Source organism: Rhinoraja longicauda, chromosome 15, assembly GCF_053455715.1.
Source record: "Rhinoraja longicauda isolate Sanriku21f chromosome 15, sRhiLon1.1, whole genome shotgun sequence".
NCBI classification, from domain to species: domain Eukaryota; kingdom Metazoa; phylum Chordata; class Chondrichthyes; order Rajiformes; family Arhynchobatidae; genus Rhinoraja; species Rhinoraja longicauda.
In genome coordinates this window covers 38351154-38370526 of record NC_135967.1, presented here as the reverse complement: position 1 = coordinate 38370526, position 19373 = coordinate 38351154, and the positions used below count along the sequence as shown (strand labels likewise).

General features: G+C 42.3%; 1 protein-coding gene across 1 annotated transcript in view; it reads left to right on the top strand.

Annotated features, from left to right (window-relative positions):
• Positions 1–13230: 13230 nt before the first annotated feature.
• zc3h12b (zinc finger CCCH-type containing 12B) overlaps positions 13231–19373 on the top strand; it is a 61874-nt gene continuing 55731 nt past the window's right edge. Inside the window, exon 1 of the mRNA XM_078412523.1 lies at positions 13231–13627. Coding sequence (XP_078268649.1) covers positions 13457–13627 — 171 coding nt within the window. The 5' untranslated portion in view covers positions 13231–13456. The remainder of the gene's footprint in view (positions 13628–19373) is intronic.

Here is a 19373-nt window from a genome sequence, read left to right as displayed (position 1 = left end):
GGAGCACGCACGCAGCACAAGACCTCGGGAGTTGCAGTCCTTCCCACCCAAAACAGAAAGAAAAGTCCCAAGTTCGAACTACTACTCCCGTCAAGCACTATTAAACCCCCCTCACTTCCTGTTCTCCACTGGGAAAGTAGGGAAAGGAAGCTTTTGTTACATCTCGTTCTCTGCGAAATGCCACCCAGTTAGAGTGAAACTTCACAAGCTGCGATTACACGCATTCAACAAAAAAAATCAAATGTTTTCTCAACTTAATGCTCATGTTTAAATTAACAAAAATTAAGTAAAAATGCAAAGTTGTATACAAAACGTCTTCGAAATATAAAGAGAAAAATAACTTTTAGATGTAGCCTTTTCAAATTCTATGTCTAAAACAATAACTTGCATGTTTTTCGAAGTAGGTCTGGTAATTTTTCCCTCAAAATGATTTTGTCATTTTGTCATTCATTTTGGTTCTTAATAACCGTTCAGTAATAATTAGGTAATAATTAGTGTTACAAGGAGGAGAATTACTGGCACTGAGCCATCTTCACTATCTGCAAAACTATCCACTTTTGTATCATCTGCAAACTTGCTAATCTTGCCGTGTATGTTCTCATCCTAATCATTGATATAGATGACAAACGGTAATGGGCCCAGCACCGAACCCTGAGGCACACCACTAGTCACAGGCCTCCAGTGCGAGAAGAAACCTTCCACCTTCAACGCAAATTGGAGGAACGGCATCTCATATTTCGCTTGGGCTGCTTACAGCCCAATGATATGAATATGGATTTCTCTAACTTCAAGCAACCTCAGAATTCCCTCTCGCTACATCCCTCCCCCACGCAAGTCACACCAGCTTCTCGTTTTCATACCCAACAAACAGCCTGTTTCCTTTATCGTTGTTACTTTTTTACATATCTTTCATTCATTGTTCATGGGAACAGGGCATTTCATTGCCCCCTGGTGTATACGACCATAAAGTAATCTAATCTGAGCATTGAACACACACACATTCTAATTTGGAATTTAAAATATAAACCTTTATAAAACTTGGAGCTTTGCTTTCATCTCCACACCATTCCTAATTAAAAAGCTGCACACTTACATGGACCATTTTGCCATCCTGATCCTCAGTTGGTGCAGGTGTCAATATGAACAAGGCCAGTCTGAAGAATGCTGAAATATTCACAGAATTCACAGAATCTATTTCAAATCACGGCAGCCTTTCATTTCCCTGATGAAGGAGATTTTGATGTTAGAAACTATATTCTGCACTCTGTATTGTCCCCTTTGCTCTTTCTATTGTACTTGAGTTTGACTTGACTGCATTTACGTATGATATATCCAAACTGTTTGGATAGCATGCAAAGCTAAGCTTTTCACTGTACCTTGGTACGCGTGACAATAATAAACCTAAACCTAAACCTCCGTTGAGTCACCTGGTTGCACCTGGTTGAGTCCTTCAGTCTGACTCTACTTACCACTGGACCCACTCACAAGCTAGGCCATACACTCGACCTAGTGTTATCGTCCGGTTTCCCAATCTGCAATATTGAAATTATTGAGGCTTGTCTGTCGGATCTTAGCGCTATTATATTTGATGCATCGCTGCCTTTCTCGCCCACCAAATCTCATCTCCCTGTTCGTTACTCCCGCTACATAAACTCATTGACTGCCAGTAAGTTTTCCGAGGCTCTCATAGCTGCCCCCAACATCTGCATTATTGAGGCTCCCCCCCCCATCTCAGCACTGAGGATCTCATCTCTTTATTTAATACCACTTGCTCTTCCATCCTGGATTCTGTTGCTCCTCTTAAAATGAAAAAGCCTAAGCCCAAAGGTCGGCCTTGGCTCAATGACACCACCAGAGCCCAAAGAAGGGAGTGCAGAAAATCAGAACGGAGGTGGAAATGTGTGAAAAGCTTCAAATTTCCTTCGAAATTCTGAGAAACAATCTTCTCAAATACCAGGAAGCAGTAAAGTCTGCGAGAGCACAATACTTTTCCAACCTTATCTGCAAAAACTCTCATAATTCCAAGGTCCTATTTAGCACTATTACCTCTGTCATATGTCCCGCCCCCAGTATCAGCTTAGTTGGGTCCCCTGCTAAGTGCGAAGAATTCCCTACATTTTTCACTAGCAAAGTTGAGAACATTAGAACGAATATTTCCCCTCCCACCCGTGACCTATCTGTCTCACTGGTCTGTTCATCTAAATTGGACTGTTTCCAACCGGTCACTCTATCCCCCCTTTCAAAGCTTGTCTCCACTATGAAACCTGCAACCTGCCCCCTTGACGCTGTCCCCACTGCCCTTCTGAAGGATGTCATTGCAATAGCCGGTCCCTGCATTCACTCTATCATCAACAGTTCTCTGGCCACTGGCACCATTCCAACCTGTTTCAAGCACGCGGTGGTCCAGCCCCCCCTGAAAAAACCTAACCTAGACCCCACCTTGCCTAGCAACTACAGACCTATTTCCAAACGGCCATTCCTGTCAAAAGTCTTTGAAAAAGGTAATTCTAAGTCAACTACTGCCTTACCTACACCAAAATACCATCCTGGAAAGTTTCCAGTCAGGTTTCAGGGCCCACCACAGCACAGAGTCTGCCTTGTTGAAGGTACACAACGACCTGCTTCTCGCCATCGACACCAGCGACTGTGCAATCTTGCTCCTTTTCGACTCAGCGCAGCGTTCGATACAGTGGACCACACCATCCTAATTGACCATCTCCGGTACGGGGTTGGCATTGATGGCACTGCCCTGAGCTGGTTCGTTTCCTACCTCAAAAATAGGAGTTTCTCCATCAACATAGGCAATTATTCCTCTTCCCCAGTTAGCCTCTCCTGCGGGGTTCCACAAGGCTCCATCCTAGGCCCCATTCTCTTTTCTCTGTACATGCTCCCCCTCGGCCAAATCATTCAAAGACATGGCATTTCTTCCCACTGCTATGCGGATGACACACAGCTTTATCTCCCCCTGAAACCCAACAACTGGTCAAATTTAATCAGCCTCATGCACTGCCTTGAGGACATAAAATGTTGGATGGCACAGAACTTCTACTAAACGAGAGCAAGTCTGAGGTCATCCTATTCGCGCATGTGTGTGTGTGTGTGTGTGTGTGTGTGTGTGTGTGTGTGTGTGTGTGTGTGTGTGTGTGTGTGTGTGTGTGTGTCCCCGACTCCATCAAAATGATAATAAGGCAGCCTTGGAAGCCTATCCTCCCTAGTCAAACCTCATGTCAAAAACCTTGGCGTGATATTTGACTCTGCATTAAAGTTTGACAAGCAAGTCAACGCTGTGGTAAAAGCCAGCTTCTTCCAGCTTCGTACCATAGCTAAAATCAAACCATTCCTCCAATTTGACGACCTTGAAAAAATCATCCTCGCATTCATTTTTTCCCGCCTAGACTACTGCAACTCCCTATACACTGGGATCAGCCAATCATCCCTATCCCACCTGCAATTGGTTCAAAATGCCGCAGCGAGATTCCTGACGGGTACCCTTAAAAGGGACCACATCACCCTGATTCTGGCCTCTCTCCACTGGCTCCCAGTACAGTACAGAATCAACTTCAAGCTCCTCCTATTCACATACAAAGCCCTAAACGGGCTTGCCCCCCCCCCCCCCCCCCCCCCCCCCCCCCCCCATATCAAAAATCTTCTAACCCACCACTCTATCTCCGGGCCCCTCAGGTCGGCCAATTCGGGGCTACTGACTATCCCGCGGTCTAGGCTTAAGCTCAGGGGTGACCGCGCTTTTGCAGTTGCAGCTCCTAGACTGTGGAACAGCATCTCTCTCCCCATCAGAACTGCCCCCCCCATCGACTCTTTTAAGTCCAGGCTCAAAACCTATTTCTACTCCCTAGCGTTTGAGGCCCTCTGAGGGGGCGCTGTGAACTGTTTATGTATGTGTTGCTATGTTTGTGTGCCATTGTATGTTCTTTTTGATGTACAGCATTTTGGTCAACGTGGGTTGTTTTTAAATGTGCTATACAAATAAAATTGATTTGACTTGACTTGACTTAACTCCAGCTGTACGCTATAGAATGAGACAGAACACAAACTTTCAGGAAGCATTGAAGTGCGATTGTTCGTGGCCTAAAGAGAAGGTAGCAAAGCATTAAATGTGGACATCAGATGAAAGAGGAACCAGGGTCAGATCAATGCAAGCAACCTAACCTTCATAAGTTCATAAGTTCATACATTCTTGGAGCAGGTTTGGGCATTTGACCCATCACGTCTACTGTGCAATTCAATCATGGCTGATCTATCTTTCCCTCTCAACCCCATTCTCCTGCCTTCTCCCCATAACCCCTGACACCCTTACTAATCAAGAATATGTTAATCTCCACCTTAAAAATATCTATTGACGGCCTCCACAGCCGTCTGTTGCAATAAATTCCACAGATTCACCACCATCTGAGTAAATAAATTCCTCCTCATCTCCTTTCTAAAGATATGTCCTTTTATTCTGAGGCTATGGCCTTCGTCTGACACTCTTCCACTAGTGGAAACATCCTCTCCACATTCACTCTATCAAGGCCTTGGTAAGTTAAGTACCGTAACTTTATGTACCATAATGAAGTTTACCTTCTCATATTGAAAACCTGATGAATGACTACATAGGTGAGAATTTGCATTAGAGCACTATGTATTTTGCAATCTCATTAAAAAGATGAGTGTGGGCAAAGGATGTGGCATACAGGTGGTGAATAAACCATGGTTTTCGTTCTCAAATTAAATGTTAACGTAATCTAAATTTGGTAGGTAGAAAAATGATGTGTGGGTTCTGTGTGGGAGCATCTAAATTGTTTATAACATTCTTTATGGATGGGTTGTGCAAAAGACAGTGAAATTTATGGGCATTGATTATATTTAGAGCAGATAAAAGCTTATAAATTGAAAATGGCAAGCAGTTGAATATGGAATTTAAGTCTCTTTCTTTGCCTTATTTTGAAAAGTCAGTTTGTGATCAGTCCATTCAGGTGAAGAAAGTTACAGGTTTGATCTCAGCCTCCAGTGGTCTACTAATTTCGCTATGAGTAGGTGTAAGGGCTTAAAAATAATTAAATATGTAACGTTGTTCCTGTGCTAGAAATGTGGCAAATCGTCCACGTTTCCCTGAAGAAGGGTCTTGACCCGAAACGTCACCCATTCCTTCTCTCCTAGATGCTGCCTGACCTGCTGAGTTACTCCAGCATTTTGTGATACCTTCGATTTGTACCAGCATCTGCAGTTATTTTCCTACATGTTTCCCTGGAGATACAAAACACTGCAGATGCTGGAATCTTGAGTAAAGCACAAAATGCTGGAGTAACTCAATGGGTCAGGCAATGAATCTGAGGAGGGACTGGATAGGCAATATTTTCAGAATGGGGACACTTCATCAGGCTCAATGTCTGCCTGACCCACTGAGCTCCTCCAGAACTTTGTGCTTACGCCATCGCTCCCTCCCTGGATGGTATTTATCAATTCCTGCCAAAAAAGAGAGAGAACAAGGGAGCAGTCAGATGGAAAGTGAATTGACTCAATTACAGTTCTTTCAATGACAGACTTTATCAGCTGTTGGTGTTTGAAACTCCACTCTTGGTTTCTGTTCTTGATGTTTTCTGTTGCATTTGTTAAATATTAATTTTCTAATCTCCAGATAATTACTTAAATGGATTGTTACAAGTTTTTAATGGTAACAATCAATCCATGCATACCTGGAGAATATGGATGGAAGCATGTAAATTCTAGTTTAGTCTTCCGTTAGTACATTTAACTGGAAAAGATGCATTTTAGAAGGAACATAAACTGTCATGAAAATCCATGTAAAACAATTTTTCAGTGTAAAATTGTTGAGAAGCAAATGTACAACTCTTCCCTTACATCAAAATATCTTTGATACATTTTTTTCTAGATGTGGGCATCATTGATAAGACCAATTTTTATTGTCCATTCATAATTGCTTTCAAAGTGGTGGGGAGCCACCTTCTTAAACTGTTGCAATCGTTCTGGTAAGAGTATTCTAGTAAAGCAGAGAGTTCCATGATATTAACACAGTTGCAATGAAGTAATAGGGATTAATTTATAATTCAGTAATAATGTAGCTTGGAGAGGAACCAGCAGATTGATGGTGCTGCAATGTACCTTATCATATCATATCATATCAAATATATACAGCCGGAAACAGGCCTTTTCGGCCCTCCAAGTCCGTGCCGCCCAGCGATCCCCGTACATTAACACTATCCTACACCCACTAGGGACAATTTTTACATTAACCCAGCCAATTAACCTACAAACCTGTACGTCTTTGGAGTGTGGGAGGAAACCGAAGATCTCGGAGAAAACCCACGCAGGTCACGGGGAGAACGTACAAACTCCTTACAGTGCAGCACCCGTAGTCAGGATCGAACCTGAGTCTCCGGCGCTGCATTCGCTGTAAAACAGCAACTCTACCGCTGCGCTACCTGGTGGTAGAGATTGTATATTTGTGAGATGTTGGCCAAGCAAGTATTTGCGGTACATGTCCAAGGAGCCAACTAAACCTCAATAAAAATTAATTTTTCAAGTCCACCACCAATTTTTCGGCATCCTTGGTTCCAGTGCCATTCTGGATTATCCTTTTTTCAGACCTCCAAGAGGAGTCCAATGGCCTCCAAGAGGAGTCCAATGGCCTCCATGAGGAGTCCAAAGGCCTCCAAGAGGAGTCCAATAGTACTGGAATGGTCCACCTCGGACTGCCAAGAAGCCGAGATACTGGCCCACAAAGTCAACCTCGGACGTCGGCCTCGGAACAAAGTCGGACTTCGGAACAAATCTGCCCACTCCGGACAGGCAGGAGTTCCAGAGCCTCAGCTACAGGGGGGGGAATTCGACCTACGGATTGGCGCGGAATTCCCGATGAGATCAAGATCAGCCACCCCATCTAACCTAGGTGCGCCATTTTTGCTAGGACTTCCGTGGGGGATTTCAAGTGCACTCTCATGATTTTGTCCAGATTTAAGGAAGTGCTGCACCACCAGTTGCGAGATGTAAGAAAATAACTGCAGATGCTGGTACAAATCGAAGGTATTTAGTCACAAAATGCTGGGGTAACTCAGCAGGTCAGGCAGCATCTCAGGAGAGAAGGAATGGGTGACGTTTTGGGCTGAGACCCTTCTTCAGACTGATATCAGGGGGGCGGGACAAAGGAAGGATATAGGTGGAGACAGGTAGAGGGAGAACTGGGAAGGGGGAGGGGAAGAGAGGGACAGAGGAACTATCTAAAGTTGGAGAAGTCAATGTTCATACCGCTGGGCTGCAAGCTGCCCAAGCGAAATATGAGGTGCTGTTCCTCCAATTTCCGGTGGGCCTCACTATGGCACTGGAGGAGGCCCATGACAGAAAGGTCAGACTGGGAGTGGGACGGGGAGTTGAAGTGCTCGGCCCCCGGGAGATCAGGTTGGTTAAGGCGGACTGAGCGAAGGTGTTGAGCGAAACGATCGCCGAGCCTGCGTTTGGTTTCGCCAATGTAAAGAAGTTGACATCGAGAGCAGCGGATGCAATAGATGAGGTTGGAGGAGGTGCAGGTGAACTCGGTTGAGAACCTGTACAATTATATCAGTCCAGGTTTTAGTGCCAAGTATTTGCATGGTATGAAATGGAATAAAACAAAATTATAATTTAGATTCTTGGAATGCCGGAAACATGCTTTCGACATCCACCATATCCAAGGATAGGCCTTTCATCATCCGGTAGGTTTCAATGATATGCCCCCCTCATTTGTCTAGTGGGACGGCACAATGGTGCAGCATTAGAGTTGCTGCCTTACAGCGCCAGAATCCCGGGTTCGATCCTGACTGTGGGTGGTGTCTGTGTGGAGAAACATATAAAAATCTTAGCATTTTAAAAATTCTTAAAATTCTTAAAGGATTGGACAGGCTACATGCAGGAAAAATGTTTCTGATGTGGGGGGAGTCCAGAACCAAGGGTCATAGTTTAAGAATAAAGGGTAGGCCATTTAGGACTGAGATGAGGAAAAAACTTCTTCACCCAGAGAGTTGTGAATCTGTGGAATTCTCTGCCACAGAGGGCAGTGGAAGCCACTTCACTGGATGTTTTCAAAAGAGAGTTAGATTTAGCTCTTAGGGCTAAAGGAATCAATGGGTATGGGGAAAAAGCAGGAATGGCATACTGATTTTGGATGATCAGCCATGATCATATTGAATGGCGGTGCTGGCTCGAAGGGCCGAATGACCTACTCCTGCACCTATTTTTCTGTTTCTATGTTTCTATATACATTCGCCCTGTGACTGTGTGGGTTTTTCTCCAGATGCTCCAGTTTCCTCCCACACTCCAAAGACATACAGGTTTGTAGATTAATTGGCTTCTGTAAATTGTAAATTGTCCTTAGTGTGTAGGATAGTGCTAGTGTACGCGGATCGCTGGTCAGCGTGGATTCAGTGTGCCGAAGGGCTTGTTTTCACGCTGTATTTCTAAAGTATAAAGTAAACAAAATTCCAGCGAATACAGGATCAGAGGCTTCAAATACTCCTCATACGTTAACCCAATCATCCCCAGGATTATTCTCGTAAAATTGCTTTTATATATTAAAAAAAACATGACAGATAATCTGTTTAGCAAAGTTAATTAAGGGAGTAGGAGCAGTCACTGCGGGGTGCTAAGTGCTTTCAGCTGCCAAACTGAATCTGCCCTTGTTAAGTATGTGCTGACCTCAAAAATCCCACTCTTCTTTCTGGACCATATCGAGCAAGACGGAGTCCAGCAATATTTGCTTGATGTTCAAAGACATTATTATCATCTGTTCGAAGGCTCTGGTTTCTTTTCTGAGGAGATGGAAAAATTACATTCTTTTATTTGAAAAGAATGGAGGTGATTGGAGGTGCAGGTGATTTTACGGTTAATATTTGTCCCTTAACCAACTTTGCTAAACAGTTGATCTGGTCATTTAAAAAAAATAAAATCAGCTAATTTACTTTATTAAATAAGATCATGAGGGACCCCTGCCACCCCAGCAATGGACTGTTCCAGATGCTACGATCAGGCAAACGCCTCCGCTGTCACGCTGTGAAAACGGAGAGGATGAGACGGAGTTTCTTCCCACAGGCCATCAGGAATGTCAACTTTTATAACCCCCAGAGACTAAATTTTTGTCTACACTATAGTAACTTATTAACCTTATTTATATGCTGTAACTGTAATTCTTTTTTTGTGCACAATCCGCAGGCATTGCCACTTTCATTTCACTGCACATCGTGTATGTGTATGTGACAAATAAATTTGACTTGACTTGACTTGACCTCTTACTGATTCTGTTGGAAGTGATTGGTACCAGGGACTCAGCAGGGATTAGCAGGTATAGGACATTCCAAAAATATGGGAGATCACTGGTTACATTATTGAATTGGCATCCACTATTGTTCCAGATATATGCTTGAAACCCATTACAGCAACTGGGCAATATAAGTTCAAAAAATAAAATAAATGATTTTTTTTTCAAAAAGGAAGACAGATACTAATGGAGTGGCTGTGTTGGGTGAGACTGTGTGGAAATGAAGTGCGAGCCTTTCACTCGAGAAGCTTCAATGTAGAGGGTGATGGCGAGATATGGTACAGTCTGTGTTTTTTTTAAATTTTGTAAACCTTCCTTGGTCTAGTGCAGTAAAGATGACAATTAGGGCAGCAATATGCTTCTCCTGTAGGATGAGGGAAGTCAGGGAGACTTCCAGTTTCCCTGAGCACACTACACATGTGAGAGGTACATCAAGTTGCAGCTCCTTACAGACTGTGTAAGGTAATGTAAACTCTGTGTTAGAGTAATATAGTCATGCCTTGGGTATGAGCAGAAAGTAGATGGGTGGCCATCAGGAAAAAGAGTACAGAAATCCTCTCGACAACTGGTTATTGCCCTTTGGATACTGTTGTGGGGATGAGCGGTCAGGGGAAATTAGGAGCAGCAGTGAGTTCTGTGATGTTGGGCCTGCTTCTGAGGCACAGTGGGAAAGGTGAAGACAGCCAGAGCCTTAGTGAGAGGAGACTCGTTATTTAGGGGGATAGATAAGAAATTCTTATTCACTTATACAGTGCTTGAGCCCCAACTATCCAGTCTATATTAACGATCTAGCTGAGAAGAATGAATGTAATATTTCCAGATTTGTTAACAGCACAAAATGAAATGGAAATATTGATAATGATGAGAACACAAGGAGGCTGCAAAGCATGGAGTTAAGTTGAATGAATATCAACAATATGGCAAAAGAAGTGTAATATGGAAAAAAGTGAAGTTCTCAACTTTGGTAGGGGAAACAGAAATGTGAGTTTTTTTAAATTTGGTGAGAGGTTGGTCGATGTTGTTGTTCCAGACTAAGGGTCTGGAACCTGACTGTTATTCAGGTCTAACACAACCATTGAGTACCAGTTTTATGTTCATTGGTGAACATAGAACAGTACAGCACAGGCATAAGGCCCTATGGCCCACAATGTCTGTGCTGAAGATGATACCTATTTGAATGAATGCCCTCTGCCTGCCCATGCTTCATATCCCACCATTCCCGACTTATTCATGTGCCTATTTAAAAACCACTATGCATCTGCTTCCGCCACCATCCCTGGCAGCACATTCCATGCACCTATCACTTTTAAGACAAATTGGGGATTCAGAATGTGATGGGAAGAATGCTGTTTAAATGCATGTCATTTGCTTATAATTTGAGAGGAGTCTCCTGGGGGGAGTTGCTGGTTGAATTGAATTTGTCATTGCTTCTGTGGAGAGAGGACAGACTTGAGCAATTTTTCACTTTGTCAGAAAGATACCAGTGTTCTCAGTGTACAGTAAACAGCTTGACTCAAGGGTCAGCTTTATCTGGAGCATAAATTCTCGCTGGCACAGTTGAGATGAAGTTGGACTCATAGACCGATATACTTAGCCATTTCTTTATATCATGGGCAGCAAATTAAATTGGCAGAATATTAGCTTCTATGACGATGCAGAATTTTCCTCTCATGAGAGAAATAGATCGGGTAGATACAGAGTCTCTTGCCCAGAGTGGGTGAATCAAGGACTAGAGGACATAGGTTTAAGGTGAAGGAAAAAAGATTTAATAGGAATCTGAGGGGTAACTTTTTCACACAAAGGGTGGTGGGTGTTTGGAACAAGCTGCTAGAGGAGGTAATTGAGGCTGCGACTATCCAAACATTTAAGAAATAGTTAGACAGGTACATGGATAGGACAGGTTTGGAGGGATATGGACCAAACACCGGCAGGTGAGACTAGTGTAGCTGGGACATGTTGGCTGTTGTGGGCAAGTTGGGCCAAAGGGCCTGTTTCCACACTATATTGCTCCATTATTATACAAATGGTGGCCACATTTGATAATTACTACAGCTATCACTGAATTTCAAACTAATTATTTCATTCCGAAGCCCTTTGATACATTTCTGAGACACACAAGATCTGTATCTTACATCAGTGGTGGGGAAGATGCTGGAGTCAATTATAAAAGACGAAATTGCTGAGCATTTGGATAGCAGTAACAGGATCATTCCGAGTCAGCATGGATTTACGAAGGGGAAATCATGCTTGACAAATCTACTGGAATTTTTTGAGGATGTAACTAGGAAAATTGACAGGGGAGAGTCAGTGGATGTGGTGTACCTCGACTTTCAGAAAGCCTTCGACAAGGTCCCACATAGGAGATTAGTGGGCAAAATTAGAGCACATGGTATTGGGGGTAGGGTACTGACATGGATAGAAAATTGGTTGACAGACAGAAAGCAAAGAGTGGGGATAAATGGGTCCCTTTCGGAATGGCAGGCAGTGACCAGTGGGGTACCGCAAGGTTCGGTGCTGGGGCCCCAGCTATTTACGATATACATTAATGACTTAGATGAAAGGATTAAAAGTACCATTAGCAAATTTGCAGATGATACTAAGCTGGGGGGTAGTGTGAATTGTGAGGAAGATGCAATAAGGCTGCAGGGTGACTTGGACAGGTTGTGTGAGTGGGCAGATACATGGCAGATGCAGTTTAATGTAGATAAGCGTGAGGTTATTCACTTTGGAAGTAAGAATAGAAAGGCAGATTATTATCTGAATGGTGTCAAGTTAGGAAGAGAGGATGTTCAACGAGATCTGGGTGTCCTAGTGCATCAGTCACTGAAAGGAAGCATGCAGGTACAGCAGGCAGTGAAGAAAGCCAATGGAATGTTGGCCTTCATAACAAGAGGAGTTGAGTATAGGAGCAAAGAGGTCCTTCTACAGTTGTACCGGGCCCTGGTGAGACTGCACCTGGAGTACTGTGTGCAGTTTTGGTCTCCAAATTTGAGGAAGGATATTCTTGCTATTGAGGGCGTGCAGCGTAGGTTCACTAGGTTAATTCCCGGAATGGCGGGACTGTCGTATGTTGAAAGGCTGGAGCAATTAGGCTTGTATACACTGGAATTTAGAAGGATGAGGGGGGATCTTATTGAAACATATAAGATAATTAGGGGATTGGACACATTAGAGGCAGGAAACATGTTCCCAATGTTGGGGGAGTCCAGAACAAGGGGCCACAGTTTAAGAATAAGGGGTAGGCCATTTAGAACGGCGATGAGGAAGAACTTTTTCAGTCAGAGAGTGGTGAAGGTGTGGAATTCTCTGCCTCAGAAGGCAGTGGAGGCCAGTTCGTTGGATGCTTTCAAGAGAGAGCTGGATAGAGCTCTTAAGGATAGCGGAGTGAGGGGGTATGGGGAGAAGGCAGGAACGGGGTACTGATTGAGAGTGATCAGCCATGATCGCATTGAATGGCGGTGCTGGCTCGAAGGGCTGAATGGCCTACTCCTGCACCTATTGTCTATTGTCTATTAATCTGTAAATTATTAATCATCCTAATTAAATCATGCTATTTCAGTATTAAAATATCAACGTCAATAAATCATCAATATCATTTTGATTATTTTGCTAATTTAGGTACTGAAATTGTGAATTAATGGAACTTATAAAATAAATCACTGACCACAATAATGTAAAACAATAACATGACATACAAGTGGACACATATAATCATGTTTTGCCTGTGTTAACCACTTGATTCTCAATGTATTTTATTACCAAAATCAGTTCTGGAGTGTATTGATAGAGGTTTAAATCAAATGCTAGCTGGCCAATAGCCAAGCAAAATGGGCAAGTCAAGGCATGGGGTTGTAAACAAATAGGCAGATTTTGAGCCTGTAGAGGGAAGTGTCGAGTATTGAAGTCAAAACGAGGGAAAAAAAACAGAGAGAAAGAACCGCAGGATCATGAAGGAACGAGGTAACATCGAGGGGAAGAGGAGGAGGCAGAAGCAGAGCATCAGCCGTTTCCTGCTGTAGCTGTAACAGGGCAAAGAGAGAACGAGGAGGAGGTTTGAAGCCGGCTCGGTGGGGTTTTATTTTTTTGAGCTGTCACCTAGAGAACGAAATTAAAAGCCCCTCCGGTTTGCACGATCGAGGCGTGGAGAGGATAATGCTGGATTTCGTGATCCCGTTGAGTAGCAGCGCCAGGCTGGAGAAGCTCATCCCTCACATCGAGAGGCTGTTCAGGGTGAGAGTGAACGTCGGGCCTGCGGCGGAGAGCAGCAGATGGGTCCACATCGAGCAGGCAGCAGAGGCACAGGAGGGGCCCAGGAAAGCAAAGGTGAGTCTGCCACCACAACCACCGCCCCCCCCCCCAGGTCATCATCTTACCCTCTCGGTCCATTGTGCATTGAGATTGCCCAGTGGGGCCGGATAGATGGGGAAACTGCACTTGTTGCTATGAGACGGCTGGGCCTTGTGTGCTCCATGCATGGTTCAGCCAGGCCCCTGGCTGGTGGCTTTTGCTGGATCTCTGGCTTTGTAGTGGAGCTGGAGGCAAGGACAGTGCATTTGGTACAAGGGGAGCCTTTTAAAGATCGAGATAAACAAAACATTAACTTGGAAATGGTTGATTTCCCCATCTCTTTACATTACTTACAACCTTGTTTGAAATGGATCAAAATCAATGTTCGAAAAATCTAGTGTTACTGTTATATTTCTGACTGATGATCTCACCTTTCAAAGGCACGATCAATTGTGAATCAATCTGCAGATAATGTTATGTTAACATATATTTAGTCACCCTGCATGAATAATTAAGTCGTTTTAAAAAAAAAAAAGTGATCTGTAAACGTGGACTGTTATTTTTGTATTTACTACAATGTAAAAAACTGTTATATCAGGAGCAAGTTTGTCAAAATTGTAAGAAGTGGAAGTAGACGATGACTGTTTTCAACTTTATATCTTAGAGAGACAGAAAGATGTTCTAGGAAGACAATGAATGCTACCAACGAATAATGGGAGTTTTACACACTGAAAGGTTCTGTCCTTATTTTGTTTCAGGCTTCTAGATAAAGTGCTTTGTGGCCTGACATGTTAAACATTGTTCCGGTCCTTCAGTTGTAAAACAAATCATGACAGTTTTTATTGACTTGGATAACAGATAACAAAAGTTGTAATTGCACTTCCCATAATTTGTATTTTTGATTACAAAATGGCATTTTAAAAAAAGATTGGAGTATTTAGCAGTGAAGCGAAACTCCATATTTTAGCTTCCATTGTTATCTTTAACATATTGTGCATTTTCTGTTGATATCTTTGAAGGGTGTCTTTAACTGTTTAACACTCGAGTATAATAATTTACCAATAGCAAAAAAAGTTTTTTTTAAAATTGTGAGTAATTAATGGCCTTTGTAGTTTGTGCAGTCTGCGGTTTTTTAATAGTGTTCTCCTCGTCCTTAGATTTTAAAAGTATGTTTGAAAAAAGTAGATGTGCTTATTTAAGAGTCAAATAGATGATTGTATACAGTCTGAAGAAAAGTCCCGATCCAAAACGTCACCTATCCTTTATCTCCAGAGATGCTGCCTGACCCGCTGAGTTACCCCTGCACTTTGTGCCTATCTTTGGTATAAACGACCAGTGAGGGATGGTGGAAGAACAAATGGGGACCCTGACCAGGGGATAAGCCTGCACTTGTTTGTTTGTTCCGGTTTGGGTGCTGTACACACGGCAGCCAGCCAACAGTCGCTTACCCTTTTTTTTCACTTTTAATTTCAAGGTTTTGTGTACCTTGTGTGTTGTGACTGTTGGCAGAACAATTTCCCTCCGGGGATGAATAAACTTTATCGTATCGTATTTTTAATGTTGGTTGTGTGCAGTATGAGTAACTTTCCATCTTATTTGTCGCACGGTCCACTTTGTAAGCATTGGCACTTTTTATGTCCTTCATTCATTTGCTTGAATTCAGCAGAACTGAGGGGTCTATTCTCAAATGTTTCTCATGATTGATCAATATGTTCTCAACTCTTTTTGTATTAGCTTTTTGTGACTTGGCTTTTTCACTCTGCATATTCACAGTGATGAATTTGCCACATTCACTTTAGTTTCCCACAGCAATGCAGTTCAGTTCCAGACTTGGAAGACCACCTATGAATATAATATTTATTTTTCATTAACTTTAGTGGATTTTGAAAATAATCCTATTTTCCTGTTAATTAAAGGCAGTTTTATGTTTTGGCCTCAATCCTCTAGAATTAGTTGTAGAGTCATACAGTGTGGAAATAGGCCCTTCGGCTCAACACTGCCCACACTGGCCAACATGTCCCAGCTACACTAGTCTAGTCTGCGTTTGGCCCATATCCCTCTAAACCTGTACTCTCCATGTACCTGTCTAATTGTTTGTTAAATGTTGCGATAATACCTGCTTCAACTACCTCCTCAGTCAGCTCATTCCCTACACCCACAACCCTTTGTGTGAAAAAGTTACCCCTCAGATTCCTATTCAATCTTTTCCACCACCTTAAACTTTCCACCACCTTAAACTTATGTCCTCTGGTCCTCAATTCCCCTCCTCTGGGCAAGAGACTGTGCATCTACCCAATCTATTCCTCTCATGATTTCATACACCTCTATAAGATCACCCCTCATCCTCCTGCGCTCCAAGGAATAGTCCCAGCCTCCTCAACCTCTCCCTATAGCTCAGACCCTAGAGTCCTGGCAACATTGGATCGACACAATACCTCATGTGCTTTATTTAGAACACTTACAGGTCACCAGGCTGAAGAGACTTATCAAAAGACTGGGGTGGATTTAAAAGCAGATAAACAACTGCAGTAGCAAATTTCCCTACATACTTAATTATAGGGCTGTCATCAAGGCATACGCATATTCTTTAAGACAGAGGTGTGTATTCCTCTTGTAGGCGTCTTGCAGATTCAAACAGTTTATTTAAGTTATTGTCAGACCCCTTTAGCTGTCTCGATTTCTATACCCACAGCCAAGCTGTTATCCCCATGATGACAATTTTGTTTATTCTTTCAAAAATGGGGTTTGAAAACTCTGCAATGTTCGAGATTTGGCCATCAACTTCTACAATTTTAGCAATATTTTATTTTAGAATGTAGAAACAAGAAACTGCAGATGCTGGTTTACAGAAAAAGGAAACAAAGTGCTGGAGTAACACAGCGGGCCAGCCAACATCTCTGGAGAAAATATAGGATACGATAGAACTTTATTTATCCCAGGAGGGAAATTAATCTGCCAACAGTCATAAAAACACAAAATAAATTAAACATGAAATTAAAGTGATGAGTGGAAAGGATTGGGGATGTGCAAAGATTGGGGGGAGGGGGTCAGTCTACCTCACGACAGAAGGAGGAGGAGTTGTACAGTTTGATAGCCCCATGGAAGATGGATCTCCTGTGGTGTTCTCTCCTGCATCTTGGTGGAACCAGTCTTTTGCTGAAGGTACTCCACTGGTTGACCAGTGTGTCATGGAGGGGGTGAGCTGTATTGTCCAGGATGCTCCGCAGTTTGAGGAGCATCCTCCCCTCCAAGTGGATAGGTGAAATTTTGTTTAGGGTTGGGACCCTTCTTCAAATATTTTTTTTATACTTCTTGCCCCTCGTGAAATCAGGAATTGTGTCATAGTTTTCTATCTGCACTCATGGCACCTATTATTGGATGCAATGGACACTGAAGTAGTTGGCACGTGATACTGCATTGATATTAGGTGGTCTGGCTGAAGTCCTCTTTTAATCTTGCACATTAGTCAGGACCAGGAAGACCCCTTACACCGTCATTATTTGGAAGGATCATCAATAATTTGCAGCTTGATATGGATGCATTAGCAGGCATTCAGTTTGAAAAGCAGGAAGAATGAGCATGATGCAGATATGGTACAACAAAATGCTAGAAGAAGATATTTAAGAAATGAATGAATAACTGGAAGTTATGTAATATGGTTGATAAATTTGTTAGGTGTAGGTTTATTATTATTGTCATGTCTCCCAAGATCCAGTGGAAAGCTTTTGTTTGCATGCTATCCAATCAAATCAGATAATACCACACATGAATACAATCAAGTGAAACATGGGTAATAAATGTAGAGCAAAGATAAAGATACCAGAATACAGGTCTAAAGAAGGGTCTCGACCCAAAACGTCACCCATTCCTTCTCTCCAGAGATGCTGCCTGAGTTACACCAGCATTTTGTGTCTACCCCAGAATACAGAATATTGTTCTCGGCATTGCAGCATAACAGTTCCACAGGAAAAAGTCCAATGTCCACAATGAGGTAGGTTGAAGAAGTGGGACTCTGCCTTAGCTTATAGCAGGACTGTTCGGGGAAGTCTGATAACAGAAAAGAAGAAGCTGTTATTTGCTGTAGAGCTATGTTTTTGATGTGGCCACAGTATGTGAGATTATTGAATTTATTGTGATACTTTATTCAGGATGTGAACTTGATAATTCACATCAATTATCAAGTGGTGATTGATTTTCACCACTATCTTCTCCCACTGACTTCAGAAGGTCTTCATAGAGGACCTTGTGGTCCCTTGTGGAAATAGGACATCTCTTCCTTCGAACCTCTGGTACATAGACTCCATTGGAACACTGTCAGAATTTTCAGTTTCAGAATGAAAGCCAGTTACAGCCTGGCTTTTACTTGGTACAGGCTAACTTTAACTGGTGATAGTGACTCTCAGATGTCGGCGCACTGCTGAGATGACAAGACTGTGAACAGCATGATTAGCAATGACTGAATATTGAAATCAGCAGCAATTATTTGATGTGCTGCCTCCACGGAATGAAGTGGCACAGGTTAACCCATTTAGCCCTCTTGATATTTATGCATTTCCAAGTGGACTGGTTTAATCTGTTTCAGCATTAACTATCTGCCATTGTGTGACTGCAGTTTCATCCAGTTTTTCAATGCTCATTTCTTTGGGTGTTGTCTGCATATTTTGATTTTATTCTTTTAGTGTCTCTCGGTCTTGGTGCAGATATCTAACATGCCATTACTCATTGTCCTTTCTGCTTTTCCTTACAAGGACTTTGCATTGCACCTTATCAGCCATTTTCTGCACATACCACAAGATTTCCCTTAATTAGGCACTGGGATTTTCAAATAATAATAATTTTTTTCTAATTATCACATTTGGTCCATACCTTTTTATAATGGTCGGCTTAATGCATTTCATGCAGTAAAACTTTCACCCATAACTGAGCAAGTTCAAACAGCCTTTAATTTCCACATTTATTCCTTACCTGTACAATTTTATTGTACATGCTACGCTCATTCTGTAGAACCACTTTTCTCCACATATTTTGGAAAATTAATTTAATCTTAATTGTTATGTACTTGCCTTATTATTAGGGAATGCATAAATTGTTAATTCTTCTGAATGTAGTCAAGTTAATTTGTAATACTATTTTCCTTTTGAATTTTCTTCAGCTTTCACGATACAATAGAATTTTCCATTCCTCTGTAAAATTGAGTCAAAGTGCATGCCATCTGTTATGCCCTCACAAGAGTGCCTGATACCCTCTTTTTTCTAATTAGTTCCATGTTTCATTGGATTTTAATTTACTGGTTATGGAATGGTTTACCAGTTCTGTCTATTTTAATTGGCAATCTTTCTACTTTCAGTTTTGTTTTCCTAATCTGTTTCTGCTTTTACTAAACATCATGGATTATTTTATCCCCCACTTTGCTTAAACTTCCAATTATCATTTGAACTCAAACTTTGATGCATTTCCATCCTTACAGTTGAAATTTTAGACTTAAATCTACATTTTTCTTATGTGGCAGGTAGTTCATTTAGAAAATTGTGTGGAATCTCATAAACAGGCAGTTGGTCTGTATGGACTGTGATCACATGGTGAGCTCAACAACCAAATGGTCATCTTTTGTGTGGTAATGATTGTGTGATAAGATATTGAGAGACACAACAGAAATATCTCCCACTGCTGGTTGGCTTTTTGATTTAGACTTTAGACCTTGGAGATATGGCGTAGAAATAGGCCCTTTGGCCCACTGACCGGCGATCTCACCATACACAAGCACTATCCTACACACTGGGGC